This window comes from Trifolium pratense, linkage group LG2, assembly GCF_020283565.1.
Source record: "Trifolium pratense cultivar HEN17-A07 linkage group LG2, ARS_RC_1.1, whole genome shotgun sequence".
Lineage (NCBI taxonomy): Eukaryota > Viridiplantae > Streptophyta > Magnoliopsida > Fabales > Fabaceae > Trifolium > Trifolium pratense.
In genome coordinates this window covers 23,079,018-23,096,753 of record NC_060060.1, presented here as the reverse complement: position 1 = coordinate 23,096,753, position 17,736 = coordinate 23,079,018, and the positions used below count along the sequence as shown (strand labels likewise).

The following is a 17,736-nucleotide window of genomic DNA, read 5'->3' as shown; positions in this document are numbered from 1 at the left end:
AAATTGTAGAATCTATTAAGATTTTATCATGAAATTGGCTGAAGTTTAAAACTAGTAATCTAGAGTATAATATGGCTCATTGGTGTTTGAATCCTAGAGTATGTTTAGGATGTCCAGTTCAGTAATGGTTGCGCTCTCAGCTCTGCCTAGGATCAAGGGACTTTTCGGCTTCATTATTTGGCGCATTTTTTGAAGACTTTCTTTGGTGCAGTGTAACAGGCTGCAGTTAACATTGCTCATTTTTGGATTCATTTACTATAGAAGGCGATCTCTATGCTCAGACTTTATTGATTATGGAGTAGGCTTTTGCTGAGACTTGTGTTCGATTATGGTGCATATGGTGTTGGGCTGTAAATCTAGTGTTGTGTGTATCTCCAGCTACAGACTGTGTCTTTTTTGTGCTGGTGCCTTGGTTGTACCTCAAAAATGTCTTGCCCGGATCGGCTTGGGATGGAAACACTTTTTGTTTCTGGGGCCTGAGTATAGCTAGTGGCATTGGCGAGAGGTCCTAAAGTACCACATTTAAAAAAGCAGTCGATGAAAATTTTTGTTTGCGGAAACTATTGGTGTACCGCGATACCGTTGCCTTGTAAAGGCAGATTGTTTGTTTTGCGGAAAGCTGTTGGTGCGCTGCGGTATAGCTGTTATTGTCGCGGACAGATTGCTCATCTCATTTGTAGACTGTTTGCTTGCTTATGATCCTGATTAGCTGACTTGGATTGTCTTTTTTGCATTTGATTGTTATCCAGCTGACTAGAAAGTGTTGATTTTATAAGAAAGGGAGGCAATTCTCCTGTGATGGAGCCTGCTGCTGCTTTTCATTCTCAGCAATGGCTAAGTGGTGTATAATTGTCGCTGGTATTTTAACTGCTTAGTAATATTGATGTTGTATTCTTAGCTATTGCTTAGTGAGTTCCATTGTATTGGTGCATTTTATTCTGAACTGGTGTCCTGTATGACTGTATCAATTAGAGCTTGTTTTATATCTTGTACACAAGACTTTTTGCTTTTAATGCTAATTTGCCTTTTTCAAAAAAAAAAAAAGGTCATGTTAACATGTGCACCAATGACACATGTTAAGATTCTAAATATAGAAAATTGTATTTAATTTTAGAAAAAAATTTAATGTTTAAAAAGTTAAATACACAAATTTTAATATATTATTTCTACTTTTGCTTCCTTAACATGTGCCTTTGGTGCACATGTTAACATTTTCCCAAAAAAAAAGTGTGTTGGTAGTAGCACTCCTTTTTATGTTTTTGGACAATAAATACCATTAATTTGAACATGTGTCAAATTATTAGGAAAGGGCAATTTTGATTTTTCCATAGGTATCGATTTTTCTTATTGATTTTCTTATTGATTGATTGATTGATTGATTGATTGATGATTGATTTCTTACTCGCGTTAGAAACATTGTCAACAGAACACTGAGTCTCGAGACTCTTCTCTGACTCAGTTGCATCGTTTTCTTCTTTGATCTCAAACCTGGTACGTTCATTCAACTCGCAAATTCACTCATCGCTCTTTTCTTTTCTTTATTTTAATTTTAATTATTTATTTCTTCTATGCATATATCAGCGAAAACAATGAGTTCTGATTATGGATACACTGTTGAAGTTACTGGTCTTTCACCCAACGCCACTGATAAAGATGTCTATGAATTTTTTGCTTTCTCTGGTGCTATTCATCATGTTGAAATTATCAGGTAAAAATGATTATTTTAAATCATAAATGTTAAATTAGGTAACTTTTTATTCTTGATTTTTTTTTAATGCTTCTTGGCTTAGATAAGATTTATTTATGTAGTGTTTGATTTTAGTTATTGTTTACATTATGAATGCATGATTTGTTAATTGTGAAATTAGGGGTATAATTGGGTTAAACTAATTAACTGATTATTAAACTAATTATAACTGATTCGGTTAGTGATTTTGCATATGCTAACTAATAAACTAAATAGGTTTGGTTAACTTATATTGAAGTTAATTAGAGATCATTGAATGGAATTGTTCGTGAATTATATTCGTTGTTCTTATGTTCATCAACAATTCTGGAACCTAGCATAATCCATTTCTAAATGTGTGTGTAGACGTATTCTTTATATCATCACCGAGGTTTTAAATTGTGGTCGGATACGGATGAATCAGCCTTCAATTGATTCATAGGTTAAAATAGTAAATTAGTATCTCCAGGCTCCAGTAGTACCTGGTTTGGATTTGGTCCTTATAGTTTGATTTATTTGAATTTTGGCCCCTTAGGGACCAATTCTCATAGAAATCAAAGAGTTATAGATTGGTACCACGGGTCAGTTGGGTAACCACTAGCCGCAAGGAGGGTTGGTTTGGGTTGACGAGGAATCGAGTCCATATTATTAGTGACCAAATTTGAGTGGCATGTTGATAGATTGAACCCCTTAGTTATAACGGTTTACCTGAGGAAACATTATAGAGAAGTTAAGGAAAATAATCTATTATGTAATTAAGTTAAGTGAAAGCTGTAGATAGACGAAATTGTAGCTGACTTTTGTTAAGAGTTTGTTCGGCTGAAAGAATAAACAGAAAAATTTAAGAGCGAAAGGCACTGAAATTGTAACTCAGAAAAGAGAAGGGAGGGCCCTAGATCTCTCTAATATATTTAGGAATAAGATGACACATGAAAGTGGTTACCCAATAAAATGCATACTGACCAATAAAATGCTAAGGACCGGTTACCTGGCCATGCCAATAAGCCCCGAAGAGAATTGGAGTTTTACGTATGGGATGGATTACTTTTTTTATTTTATAAAGATACAATCATACAAATTGTACATGTAGGCCAGGAAACCTAATAAAAAACTCAGTGCTTGTTTCTTTGGCCCTTATAAGGTGCTAGAGATTAGAGAGGACTGCAAATGTTGCATTCAGGTTGGAATCACCTGAAGCCAGCAGAGTTCACACTTTCATTAATTTATCTAAGCACACAACTACTACGGTTTGAATTGTCAGATGCACATGAACTGCAGGTCCAACCTGAACAAGTCCTTGCTACCACACAGATTCCTACTGGAAATCTATCGCTGCATTAATGTAGTGTGAGATAAAATAATAAGAACAGTCTCATTGTGCCATTGATTTCACCTGGTGAAACCACTTGTTTCATTTCTTTCTCGCAAACTATATTGTTGCACTAATATTGATGAGAACCCGTAATTCAGAATAGTATAAAATGAGAGTATTATGTACTAAACAAGATTGAGATAAATCTCTCTCTGCCCAACCTAAAAGGTTCCTAACAGAAAAGATACCGAATCCTTCTCTCTGGGTATCCTTCTCCTTTAAATAATTGTCATTCCACTTTTGAGCACATTAGTTGGGCTGAGGTCCAAACCTGGTGCCTAACAAATATGGTGGCACACAGAATGTTAATCGGCAGAATCGTATAGTTAAGGAACACAACACAAGGAAATGAACAGTTGAACACAGATCGTGGCTTCCAGTGTGCAGCTGCTGATGGAAAGTTGCAAGAATAAGGGAAAGAGCAAGGGAAATCTTAGGAGGGAGAAATTGCAAGATGAAGAGGCAAAGCAAACCTGACTGAGAGAATGAAACATAAGGCGCTTGCCTACCATCAATTGGCTTATTCAGGTTTATTGGGGCTCACTATTTTAACGTGGTACTTAACCAAACACATCGGGTTAGAGATTAAGATAACTGAACCTGACCAGTAAGTGAAACCAGATTTTTCATATCGGTTTCGTTCGAGTTGATCAGTTCATAGAGCGGATTCCGGTTCTTGGTCATCGCTAACCAATACCTTACTGAGTAAGAGTATAAAATATAGGAACTATGATAGAACCAACTGATATATTGTTACTGAAAATGGGGAAGAAACCCCTTTGATTACCAACTATTGCAGCATTTCGAGGGCCTGCGTACTTCTCAATGCCAAAAGGTCCTAGTCCTCTTAAAAGTCAAAATGACAAGATGATCCCCTCTCTATTTATAGGCAGCATGCATTTTCTGTCCTAACTACCTCCCCCCATAGGTTCCCTCCCAGACTAGCTAACAAAAACAGACCAAACTAATATTCTAGTTACAATATGGGGCTAAAACCAAATTGAGTGCAAAACATACCACCCCCACCCCACACATAGGTTCTCTCAGTAGTTACCTAAATCCATAAGAGTTAGGTTCTCTCAGTAGTTACCTAAATCCATAAGAGTGAAAATATATCAATGGACATGACATCTAAGAATAATTAACTATTATATGACCGACATCCAAATTGGGAGACACTGTAATGACTAATTGCTTCTTTTTGACTTGAACCTAATTTTATTTTATTTTATTTTTTTCCTCTCTTTTTGCATCTTAGCTTACCAAAATTTGCTGAATAATATTTAACCTGGAAACTAAGTCCATAAGACATTTTGAAATTGATTGTAACTTGTAAGTACGTACTGTGTATTAGAATTTTGTATGAAGTCTATTAGTAGCTTTGCTGAAGGGATTATTTTACATTCCCACGTGTAAAAGAAGCATTGATCATTGATGTTGAATTGTTGATAATATCTGTTGAGTAGTTGATCTGGAATTACTTGTATTGTATATTGTTATTCATTTGTAGATATGAATTGTATTTGGCGTCGTATTTAGAATTTGATATATGTTACTTGGTTATTTTCCCCGGACAGGTCTGGTGATTATGCTTGTACTGCTTATGTGACCTTCAAAGATGCATATTCTCAAGAAACTGCATGCTTACTCAGTGTGAGTATATTTATTTAACTCATGTAGAATACTTATAATATTAAAGCTGGAATGATCTTATGGCAACTGAACATTCAGTTGAATCAATGAAAAGCTCATGATATGTTAATGTTGGAATATATTTAGTTTCCTAATTTGTTATTTTAAACATATCATTATTTCCTTTTATTTCTCCTAAAATCAAGGAGATAGCCAGTTGTACTTTTATTATAAATACCAGCCTTGAGCTGAGGAATAAATTAATAAAGCATTCTCTCATATTTTTAACATGGTATCACGAGACCTAGGTTAGGGTTAGGGTTAGAGTGCTACTGTAAAGCTTTCCGTTATTTTACCCGACCCATTCCCATACCCGTTTAGCCTCTCATGGCCGACCACAACAAGTGGCCTTCCCTAGGCCAGGCCTATACCGGATCCTCGGTCAATAACGATGGCCAACCTGCAAGTGCTGGCCGCGGAAACGGAGGAGGTGGCCGCGTAGAAGGAGCTGGCCGCGGAGACGGTGGTGGCCGTGGTGGTGGGATACCAGACTTCGGAAAGATACCAGACTTTATCGCTACCAGTAGCGGTAATGGCGGAAACAACGAAAACAAGAATAAACCTGTTTATGGTGACAGGGATTTCAACACAGGCTTCAAAGACAAGGAGGGTTCCTCCCTCAAGGTCGATATTCCTAAGATGAACGGGAATAACTATAATCAATGGGCCCAAACTGTTCGATTGGTATTGGATGGCAAAGGAAGACTTGGTTTTTTGACGGGTGATTTCGCTGAACCGGCACAAGGAGACCCACTTCACCAACAATGGAAGTCTGAAAACTCCATGATTATTGCCTGGTTAGTAAGCACTATGGAACCTGGCATAGGCAAGCCTTACATGTTTTTGCCTTCAGCAAAGGATGTGTGGGAAGCTGTTAAGGAAACATACTCTGATATCCAAAACGCCTCTCAAATCTTTGGTTTAAAGTCACGATTATGGCATGCTAAGCAAGGTGACCGGAATGTAACTACTTATTACAATGAGTTGCTGACCTTGTGGCAAGAGTTGGATCTTTGTTATGATGACAATTGGAAATGCGCAGAAGATAGTGTTTTATTTCTAAAGAGGCAAGAGAATGATCGTGTGTTCATGTTTCTCGCTGGGCTGAATAAAGACCTTGATGAGGTAAGAGGTCGAGTTTTGGGAAAGGTTCCATTGCCAACTCTTCGTGAAACTTTTGCAGAAATAAAAAGGGAGGAGGCACGACAAGGAATTATGATGGGCAAGACACCTCGCATCTCTGAATCTGAAGGCTCAGCTTTGGCAACTAGAAACCCCTACGAAGGAAAAAAACCAGACGAAGTTCCTCGATGTGATTACTGCAACCGCGAATGGCATACGCGTGAAGAGTGTTGGAAGCTCAAAGGCAAACCTCCTAACTGGACTCCTAATTGGAAGAAGAAGAAAGGTGGTCGTGCATTCCAAGCAAGTAATTCTGATCAAGGACAACAATCTACTTCAACTCAGGGTCCATTCACTACGGAACAACTAGAGAAACTGTTCAAACTCCTCGAGTCTCAAACTCCCTCTTGCTCTGTAGCAACAAAAGGTAACTCTGTTTTTCTTAGTGTCAGTCCCAATCATACTTGGATAGTAGATTCCGGTGCCTCTGATCACATGACAGGTGAATCCGCTTTGTTCTCTTCATATAGTCCATGTGCAGGTAATCAAAAAATAAAAGTCGCAGATGGCTCTTTTTCAGCCATTGCCGGTAAAGGGTCAGTTGTGTTGTCTCCAATGTTAACTCTTAAAAATGTCCTTCATGTTCCCAACTTGTCCTGTAGTCTAATGTCCGTTAGTAAGTTAGCCCAAGATATAAATTGTCAAACTAATTTTTTCCGATCTCATTGTGTCTTTCAGGATTTGAACTCGGGAAAGATGATTGGCAGCGCTGAGGAGAGTGGAGGACTCTACTACTTTGACATTGGATCTGCATCACAACTACCTTCTGAAACAATAAGTTCCTGCTTTGAGTCTTTTTCTGTTTTGAATAATCATGATGACAATATTATGTTATGGCATTTACGATTAGGTCATCCTAGTTTTCCCTATTTAAAACACTTGTTTCCAAAGTTATTTCGTAATAAGGATATTTCTTTGTTTAAATGTGAAGCATGTGAATTTGCGAAACATCATCGTTCCCATTTTGCAATACAGCCTTACAAACCATCAAAACCTTTTTCTATTATTCACAGTGATGTTTGGGGCCCTAACCGTACAAGTACACTATCTCTTAAGAAATGGTTTATCACCTTTATCGATGACCATTCAAGGGTATGTTGGGTGTACTTGTTAAAGGGGAAATCTGATGTTTGTCAGGCTGTAAAAGATTTTTGTACAATGGTGCAAAACCAATATCAAACTAATATTCAAGTCTTTAGAAGTGATAATGGCAAAGAATATTTTAACGCTAATTTGAGTGATTTTTTTCTTAAAAATGGAATTATACATCAAAGTTCTTGTCCTAATACTCCCCAACAAAATGGAGTTGCAGAAAGAAAAAATAGACATTTATTGGAGGTAGCTAGAGCCTTACTTTTCTCAAGTAAAGTACCAAACTATTTGTGGGGTGAAGCGGTTTTGACTGCTGCCTATTTAATTAACAGAATGCCTTCAAAAGTTCTCAATTTTCAAACTCCAATTGATACTTTCAAAGAATGTTTTCCTAGTTCTCGTGTTTCAAATGATTTAATATTAAAAATTTTTGGTTGCACAGCCTTTGTACATGAACATAAGAATGTTGGAAAACTCGAACCACGTGCTATAAAATGTGTTTTTGTTGGATACTCCCCAACCCAGAAGGGATATAAATGTTTTGATCCAAAAAACAAGAAAATGTATGTCACTATGGACGTTACATTTTTTGAAAACAAGTATTTTTTTGATGATACTCATCTTCAGGGGGGGAATTCAAAGGAAGACTCGTTTCAAACCGAGGACATGAGTTTTTTTAATAATTTATCTTTGCCGGAATCAGAAAGTTCTAAGACTTACAGTTTTGCACCAACAGAAAATGGCCATGATTCTTTATCTGAGCCTACTCCTGCTATGAGTAAGGAACTTGGTGAATCTGAGCCTACATTTTCTCATGAAGAAAATCATGAGAATTTTCAAAGTAATAATGATGATCTAATTGAAATGCCACAAAGTAGTGAGTCATCTAAAGAGAATAGGTTTGAAGCAGAAAACAACATTTGGAAAGGAAAGGTCTTTGTGAGAAAGAATCACAAAGGAAGTGATGAGTCCACATCTCAACAGTGTCATGAATCTGAACCGGGGAATGATCAACCTCCTAAAAACCGAAAAGGTAAGTCTATCTCTGTTTCTGAGAGTCGTATCTTGTATCCCGATATAGATGATCCAGTTGCTGTTAGAAAACCTGTTAGATCTTGCACTAAACATCCCTTGTCTAATTTCATATCATATTCAAAATTGTCTTCATCATTTTCTGCTTTCACCTCAAAATTGTCTAGTGTAGAAATTCCAAAAAATGTACAGGTTGCTCTAGAAGTTCCAAAGTGGAGGGAAGCTGTACTTGAGGAGATGAAAGCCCTTGAAAAGAACAAAACTTGGAGTATTATGACACTACCGGATGGGAAGAAGACAGTTGGATGCAAATGGGTGTTTACTGTGAAGTATAATTCAGATGGGTCAATTGAAAGGTATAAGGCTCGATTGGTAGCTAAGGGGTTTACTCAGACCTATGGTATAGACTACTCAGAGACATTTGCTCCTGTTGCTAAATTGAATACTGTTAGAATTCTCTTATCTGTTGCAGCTAACCTGGATTGGCCTCTACATCAGTTAGATGTTAAGAATGCCTTTCTCAATGGTGATTTAGAAGAAGAAGTATATATGGACATTCCTCCTGGTTTTGAAGACAGGTTTGGATCAAACGTATGCAAACTAAATAGGTCTTTGTATGGATTAAAACAATCTCCTAGAGCTTGGTTTGAAAAATTCACTCAGTCCATGAAGAAACAAGGGTACGTTCAAGGGCAGGCTGACCACACCTTGTTCACAAAGTTCTCCCAAGATGGGAAAGTAGCTGTCCTGATTGTTTATGTTGATGATATTGTTCTTACCGGAAATGATACAGTTGAAATGGGAAGAGTAAAAGAGAAATTAGCAGCAGACTTTGAAATCAAGGACTTGGGATCCATGAGATATTTTCTTGGTATGGAGGTTGCTCGATCAAAAGATGGTATTGTTGTTTCCCAGCAGAAATACATCATCGATTTATTGAAAGAAACGGGAATGAGTGGATGTCGACCGGCAGATACCCCTATGGATCCTAATGCAAAACTTTGGGAAAAAGGTAATGTTCCTGTTGATACCGGAAGATACCAGAGATTGGTTGGGAAATTGATTTATCTGTCACATACCAGACCAGACATTGCGTTCTCAGTTAGTGTAGTAAGCCAGTTTATGCATTCTCCTTTTGAGGAACATCTTGAGGCAGTCTATAGGATACTGAGATATTTAAAGGCAACTCCCGGAAAAGGATTATTTTTCAGGAAGACTAATGAAAGAAATGTGTCTATCTTCACCGATGCTGATTGGGCAGGTTCGATTACTGATAGAAGATCAACTTCTGGATATTGTGCCTATGTTTGGGGTAATCTTGTGACATGGAGGAGCAAGAAACAAGGAGTTGTAGCAAGAAGTAGTGCAGAAGCTGAGTTTAGAGCTATGGCTCAAGGTATATGTGAAGGATTATGGATCCATAGAGTCTTAGAAGAACTTAAGATGAAAATTGAGCTTCCGTTGAAATTGTACTCTGACAGTAAAGCTGCCATTAGCATAGCTCATAACCCTGTTCAACATGACAGAACCAAGCATATTGAGATTGATCGACATTTCATAAAAGAGAAGTTAGATGCTGGAATCATATGTTTACCTTTTGTAACTTCAAGTCAACAAACTGCAGATATCTTAACCAAAAGTTTGGCAAGACCCACCTTTGAGCATTTGATAGGCAAGTTGGGCATGACAGATATCTATGCACCAACTTGAGGGGGGGTGTTGGAATATATTTAGTTTCCTAATTTGTTATTTTAAACATATCATTATTTCCTTTTATTTCTCCTAAAATCAAGGAGATAGCCAGTTGTACTTTTATTATAAATACCAGCCTTGAGCTGAGGAATAAATTAATAAAGCATTCTCTCATATTTTTAACAGTTAACAATTGCTTTCTTCACAATTTATTTTGTTAGGGAGCCACAATTTTAGATCAACGTGTATGCATAACACGCTGGGGGCAATATGAAGATGAATTTGATTTTTGGAACAGGCCCTCTCATAGTCATGAGGATGAGTATTCTTCAACTGTATGTATTTCTATATTCTTTCGATGTTCATAATGTATACATATTTCTGGTCATGGGTTGGCATTTAATGTATGTACATGTTCAATTTCAGACACAACATAACAGTCAATTTGTATCATCTGCTGGAGAAGTAGTTACTATGACTCAAGAAGTCGTCAAGACCATGCTAGCAAAGGGATATGTTCTAAGTAAGGATGCATTGGCCAAAGCTAAAGACTTTGATGAGTCGCATGGAGTTTCTGCCACTGCAACAGCCAAGGTTTCTGAATTAAGCCAGAGAATTGGCCTTACTGATAAGCTATCTGCTGGTTATGAAGCTGTTAAATCTGTCGATCAGATGTACAATGTCTCTGAAACAACCAAGGCAGCTGCATCTGCAACTGGAAGATCAGTAGCTGCGGCCGCAAACTCTGTGGTAAATAGTAGCTATTTTTCGAAGGGAGCCTTGTGGATGTCCGGTGCTCTAACCCGAGCGGCTCAAGCTGCATCTGATTTGGGTAACCGTGGTACTAAGCAGTAAGGCAATGAAATTGCTCTAGTCTTACATTGGTTGTGTATATGTCTGCCTCTGCCATATAGCTTCTCTAACTTTTACAGCATCAATAGTGTATAATAATAATACTTTAGTTCCTACCTTGTATACTTTCTTTGGTGCTAGTCCCTACAGAAAATTTGTATCGGTTTTAATCCGAAAAAATACTATGATTTGCTTTTGATTCTCGTAATATTTTTAATTGGTCCTTGGATAGTTGAATTGTATGTAGTCCCTTGCCATCAATTATTTTTACTGCAAGAAAATCACATGAACAAATATTTGAGAAACCTATACAATGATGAATATGAAATGAAATGAAACCTTCCATTATTCTATAATAACTAAATTATCATCTTAAATTTATAGTACGTTGCTATGGCAGGTTGTAAGGGTTTGAAGTAGTTATGATTGGTAAGGTTAAATGGATTGATTTTTTATACATATTTGATATTTCACTCACTTTTTTTATTTCTTCATATACTATTTGAATTATTTTGAAGATATTTTATATATTTATACAATATATTAATTTAATGGTATATATTTTTGAAAGATCAAATTCATTTCTGCGTTCAAATAAATTTGGCTTGATATTCAGACTTGTTTAGTCGTGTGGATTGAGACTTAATAATCTGGGGTCCCAACATGCCATTAGGGAGGAGTGTGTCCCATCTCTAAAGTCATTGCAGAAATATACTTGCCAAAAAAAAATCAGTAGTTGACAAATCACCATCAATGCATGTTTTTTTTTTTTTTAAAATAAACATAAAAGGTCAAATATACAATTATCAATGCATGCTTCCTCTTACAAGCAAAACACCAAAACCCACAAATTTCAAATTTTAAATAAAAAATTATGAATGCGTTGGAGGGAAACATGCTTGTGTCGATTGGACCGATGTTTCTCCACTTGGAGGGTTTATAAAAAGCTCCCGAGGGAGCATGAGAGATTGAGTATTGAAACAATTTTCATGACTTTATAAGATTCCATTATGACTACATTTAGATTATTACCGAGGGTCCTTGATTACATGTTTTTTCTAAAGACAAAATTCATCCCTTTTTTCTTCGTAAAATAAGAAGGCCCTTCCTTGTTTTTTCCTTTTCAAAGAATAAAAGCTCAACACTAAACCATGCATAATTTATCTCTTGATTAAGACCTTAACTTCCTCAACCATTCATGTATTTGCATTAATTAGAGGAAACAAGGAACGTGTAATACAAACACACATTCTCTATATTCCTTGAACTTTCTTTTATTTTAAAAAATTGAGCCTGATTACTTTGTATGATCCTGTTTTGGATAGTTTCAAATTTAATGTCAAAATCAAAATTTAAGAGTGTACCGTGTCATTTTAATACACTATTTGTTGGGTAGCAAATTTTATACGAGAGTGTGACCTCTTTTTCTTTGAAACCGAGTTATGTACACATTGAGTCATCCTAGAATATACCAGTAACTATTTGCAATAATGCAATGAAATTCAGGATCGGTTCAACATATTTAGAAGTCTAAAATAAAATATAATATTGTTAAATTCAAAGATTTGGGCCATTAACTTCCATTAAATAAATACTTAAAATTTAATTGACGTATTATATATTTATAACCAATTAAAAAGAAATTGAGCCATTTTTTAACCTAAAATGTTAGAAGCTTAAAGTCCTCTCCTGAGTTGTTTGACCTTTGGATCGGAAGTTGGAACCAATGAGATTTTTGAAATGGAGCATTGATTAGTTTGATTTTTAACCAAACGTCGGTATTTCAAAGAAGAGATGTCCCAAAGAGTGTCGAAGATAAAGTGACCAAGCATGCATCAAGCTTTCGTATTAGAATTTGGGAGACCTATACTCAACCACAAAAGCTAACTTGAGAGTTGAGGTTTGCATTACCCTTATATAAAGGCTATCTATGTCAAATCTCTAGCCAATGTGAGACTTCTAACACACCACCTCACGTCTAGGACTGGATCGTGGAATCAACAACAACAGGTGGCTAAATATGCGAGGTCTCCACAACAAACAACAAATGGATCTATGATAGACTCTGATACGATATTAAAATTTGAGAGGCCTATACTCAACCACAAAAGCTAGCTTGGGAGTTGAGGTTTGCACTACCCTTATAAAGGTTATCTATGTCATATCTCTAATCAATGTGAGACTTCTAACACTTTGGTATCAAAAGTTCTTATAATCATCTCCAAAGAGTACATTCCATTTTAGTTTGTTTCTTTTATACATCATACAATTGTTTGTTTGGTTATTTTTTCATTAAATTGTTTTTGGACCATGGTTGAATTGAATACACGTTTTCTCATTAATCAATGTAAGGGGCGAAATCAATTTGTTAACGATAAATACCTAAATTGAAACTTTCACATGAGATTTTTGTGAATTATCTAAGTTATTAGGTTTTTGAAATCTTTGATTTTCTAAGTGAAAAGGAAAATGTGTTGGTACGTAATTTGAGATAGAAATGTTTTTGGTTGACCCACCAATCTAGAGAAGCATCTCTCTGCGGGGAGTTTTGGCCATGTTATTAGCTACCATGTCAATTTTAGTAGCCAAAGCTATCAACTTTAGTGTTTAAGATAGTCAAACAGTTGTCATCATATATACCTTTCAATTGGGGCAGCAACCTCATCCCATAGGAATTGTGCCTTTCCTTTTGCTTTTTCTGAATTTCTTTATCTCTCCATTGCTAGAGACCTTGAGAATTGCTAGAAACACAAAAACACAAAATGCAAAACACAAAAAAATAAAATACTTTTAATTTAAACAATATAGAAAGAAAATTATATCTCGCTTCTTCAACAAGTAACCGACAACGGTGCCAAAAATAAGATTGTCCGCGTGTGCACAATTCTATCGTAATAAGATGTATTGATCCCACAAAAACTTTTGAAGAAAAGAAATATAAGTTAGAAAGATTAGAGATTTGTTGGAGATTTTATTTGGTTTTATTTTTATAAAAATATACTACTCCGTCCCAAAATATAAGCAAAAAGTGGTCAACTAAAGTTGATGAATTTGGAATAGATTAAGGTCATATTTATAGCTTAGAGGTCGTATGAAGCCCCGTAGCCACATGAACAATATTACTGCTCCATCTCACTTCTAACTATGAATTCCTATTTTATCTCAAATCTCAATAATATGTACCATTTCTCACTCAAAATTGTATATGTGAACTTAAATAATTGACATTGTCAAAATTATAAAAGAAACATGTCCGCCATATTACCTTTATCAACTTATATATACCACTTACTAACATTCATTCTTTAGAACGATTTAGCATATAAAACTTAATTAAATTTATTTTACATATTTATTTTTGACAAAAATTTATATGTTACACAAATATAAAAAAATCTATATAACATAATTTAAATTGCTTAAAATACTCGTATATGATTCCGTAAGTACACTCAAATGATAAAAATTAAAAAACATTTGATATATAGAGACTTGAGTTTAAACCTACAATACTACTCTTTTATATACCTAGTCAGGTATTGCGTATGAAATCAAGTGCGCCAGAGACAATTGTTAGCATGACCTAATGCAAAATAAAATTTAATAACTCGCTTACCCTTATTGGCTTATTGATGTTAAAATCAAACCATCAATGTTGAATGATAATCAATTGATGGAAATGCAGATAGTGTCAAAATGCCATTAACTCATGGTCGTGTATGTTTGTGACTGATCAAACTAATTTGGGACCATATGTTGGAAATGTAATTCTTCTTATTGGTTCCTATATGTCAGCTATATAAATTCCCTATGCATGGTTCATCAAAACACAAATAATAGAACAAAAATATTTTATAAGTTTAACAATATACGTCAATTTAATAAAGGAGAATGTTAACCTGTGCATATATGGCACATGTTAAGATAGTAAAAATAGAAATTATGCTTTAGAATTTGTGCATTTTAACTTTTCAAGCATTAAATGTCCTGTATCATTAAATGTTAAATTTCTATATTAAAATACTTTATCATGTGCCCTATATGCACATGTTAACAAGACCCTTTAATAAATAATACTCTTTCCAATCTTAATTATACGTAAATATTTATTTTTTAATTCATCGAATAATTGTTGTATCGCATATCGCCTATATCTTAAAGACAAGATGAAGAAGCTACATTTCTCACATTGATACTTACGTGGGGGGGAAAATTTCATCCCCATGTGAATTAGCAAATTCAACAATTCCCTATAGAAAAAAAATGTACATGTCCTTTTCACTGGTTAGTGGTTAATGTGGAAACCTCAATTCCAAAATTAAATTCAAGACTGTACAACTGAACCTCTCTGGCAGTTTATAATAATTATAATAAAAGATGTTGCAGCTTGATAGAAGGCAGTAATTTTCTGTTGTCTATATTTCTGTCTCCTCCTCATTTACATGCATCATGAATTGCCTTCTAATAAGCCAAACAAGATACTATGCTAAAAGGGTATCTAAATCTTAAATACTCTGTGGTATTTTTTTATTTTTTTATTACAATACTTTGTGGTATTTGCTATAGTTACAATACCAAGTATAGTTTAGTCAAAATAAAAAAAAAAATAAAAAATACCGAGTATAGTTACACGGTGTAATAGATATTGACCGTTAATTTAAAATTGAATGTTAAAAATACAATTTACCAAATTTAATTTTAACAATCATGACAAGTTGACAATCAATTAAGATAAGACGGTAGAGAGATAAATAATTGTGTGACTTATTTACCGTAGGAAAATTTGTTTCCATACTTATAATTTATTGGACATGAATTCTTTGAAGTCAATTTTATTCTTTTAAAGTAACCATAGAGTCCATATATTAAGCTCATCTAAACGGTTTGATAAAGATTAAATTCTTCAATTTTGACTTTAATAACTCAAAAACTCAATATTGTGATCTTAATTTAAAAGTCTACAATGTTGATTAAAGGAATTTTCATTATAATTATAAGTAAAAATTGATAAATTTGTTTTGACATATTTGGTCCAAACTTTTGACCCGTTTTTACTAATAATTAGGAAGGAGGGAGTAAGGATATGTCATTATCAAATAGAATCATGGTTTACTTAAATGGTAAAAAGTAAATATAATTAACCACAATTATCACATACATACACTTAAAGCATATTCTAGTTGAGTTGCAAAAAATGTATAAAAATGAGTCCTAGATTTCCTGCTGTTCATTGTTTACACGGTCTTAAATTTCAACCTCTCATTTAAGATTGGACGGTTCTGATGTTTTAAACAGTTTCATATGATTAAATTAATCTCATTTTAGACTGAATAGCTGAGACGCATCCTATAGTAACAACAGGAAATCCTATTTCTAGAATATGCTAGATTTTTGTAGCAAGAGATAGCATATATAATACTATTATTTATACTATTTCATGATTGCATTGAAACTTGAACAAAGGGAAGAAACAAAGAAACCATGTAAATGCATGTAATTTTGAATAAAGGTTAGAAGTAGTTGTAAGAGTAGTAGTAGTAGTAGTGATGAGAATATCAAATATGTGGCACGTAGAGATGAACATATATATGGTTAACAAAAGGACAAAGAAATGGTAGGGTAATAACAATAGGGGTTTCTGCCCTCATCATCACAATTTCTCATACATAGATAGCCATTTGATAGAGATCAATTGGGCTCATGTTAAAGGGATAATGGTTGATATGAAAGGCCTTCGTCCTAATTGCACGATATATGTTGGTGGGTTAGGTAACAAACACTGCCCCTCCTCATTGGACCCATCTCCTCTAGATTCCTTCCCCTTTCTCCCTTTGATCTCTCTCTCCTCAATTTTTATAGAGAAACAACACTACCCATTTTGGACTTTATAAGTTTTAGACAACTCACTTCTCTTTTTTCTTAAGCAACCTCTCTCTTTCACAAAAATTAAAGATAAAAAAAAAAAAAACCCAAAATTTTAAAGTGCGGTCGGTCGAGTCGAGGTTATTAGGTTTTTATATTGGAGCTAGTTTCTATTAACTAGTTAGTTTTTACTTTACCTTTTTTCAATATAGAATTTCGATTATTTACAAAACGTATTAATTGGACTTAGTTCGTTGATAGTTGATGACCATGATGGGTGATTCGAATGAATAAATTATAATATGTATTATAGTTTATATTGGTTGTAATTATTTTTCATAAACCCTTTTTAGATATTATCTCTTATATATGGTAGAGGTTTTTTCAAACCTTTATAACATTAATTGTTGTTTAAAACTATATATTGAAACAACATACCCAAACTTTCTTCAATATGAGAATCATGAATCTACACAATAAAATCAATTACAATCGCTTGATAAAAATCAAACGGCGTAAATTTAAACTCCAATAAATTTACAGTAAGATCTAACTCATTAGAAGTTGTGCAATCTTCATCCAACGGTCGAGATCATTGATTGCATCAATTTATGCCCACATAGAATCTATTTCCCAAAAAATAGAAAAAAAGCTTCACTCCATCTTTCCCTCTCAATAGGTGAACACTTTGCCCCATCTGGTGACTTTTATTTATCACTTTATTTAACAAAAAATCTCATCATAACCAATTCTTTTATGAAAGTCACCCACTTCACATTAATTTTATTTTTATAATAATATCTGAATCTCCATTTCCTTGCTAACCTTTAACAACATGGAATCAATGACATAAAAAGGGTCTATACCCACAAAGCCAAATTGCTAATTCCATCATTAGAATTAAAGACAACTGTCTTTGTAAAGAAGAACCCCCTCTACTTGTCTCCTAACTAAGAAACTAGTTAGTTTATATCATAAGCAAAATTATTATGACTTAATAGTTTGCACATGCAAACACACTTCATTCATATTGGAATATTAGACAAGTTGAGGCATAGAAGCAAAAAAAATAAATTATTATTTCTTTATTCCTTCCCCATACACTAAACGTCATTTTAACATCTAATTACCTTAATTTTTTCTAGAAATGCTTTTTCCTTTTTATTTATGTACATAAAATATTTTTGCTTTCTTTATTTTATTTGACACTAGCATAGCTTACATACAATAAAGG

At 34.4% G+C, this 17,736-nt stretch overlaps 1 protein-coding gene across 1 annotated transcript; it reads left to right on the top strand.

Annotated features, from left to right (window-relative positions):
• Positions 1 to 1,373: 1,373 nt before the first annotated feature.
• LOC123908328 (binding partner of ACD11 1) lies at positions 1,374 to 10,936 on the top strand. Its single transcript, XM_045958944.1, has 5 exons — positions 1,374 to 1,491; positions 1,582 to 1,708; positions 4,676 to 4,751; positions 10,010 to 10,123; positions 10,215 to 10,936. Exons 2-5 carry the CDS (start codon positions 1,590 to 1,592, stop codon positions 10,641 to 10,643), a joined length of 738 nt encoding a protein of 245 aa, XP_045814900.1. The 5' UTR covers positions 1,374 to 1,491; positions 1,582 to 1,589; the 3' UTR covers positions 10,644 to 10,936.
• The last annotated feature ends 6,800 nt before the right edge of the window (positions 10,937 to 17,736 follow it).

Bases quoted from the DNA above. Each gene is read 5' to 3' on its own strand.
- LOC123908328 (XM_045958944.1), top strand. From the start codon at position 1,590: ATGAGTTCTGATTATGGATACACTGTTGAAGTTACTGGTCTTTCACCC. The intron at 1,709-4,675 runs GTAAAAATGATT...TTCCCCGGACAG, and splicing joins CATCATGTTGAAATTATCAG to GTCTGGTGATTATGCTTGTA. The intron at 10,124-10,214 runs GTATGTATTTCT...GTTCAATTTCAG, and splicing joins AGGATGAGTATTCTTCAACT to ACACAACATAACAGTCAATT.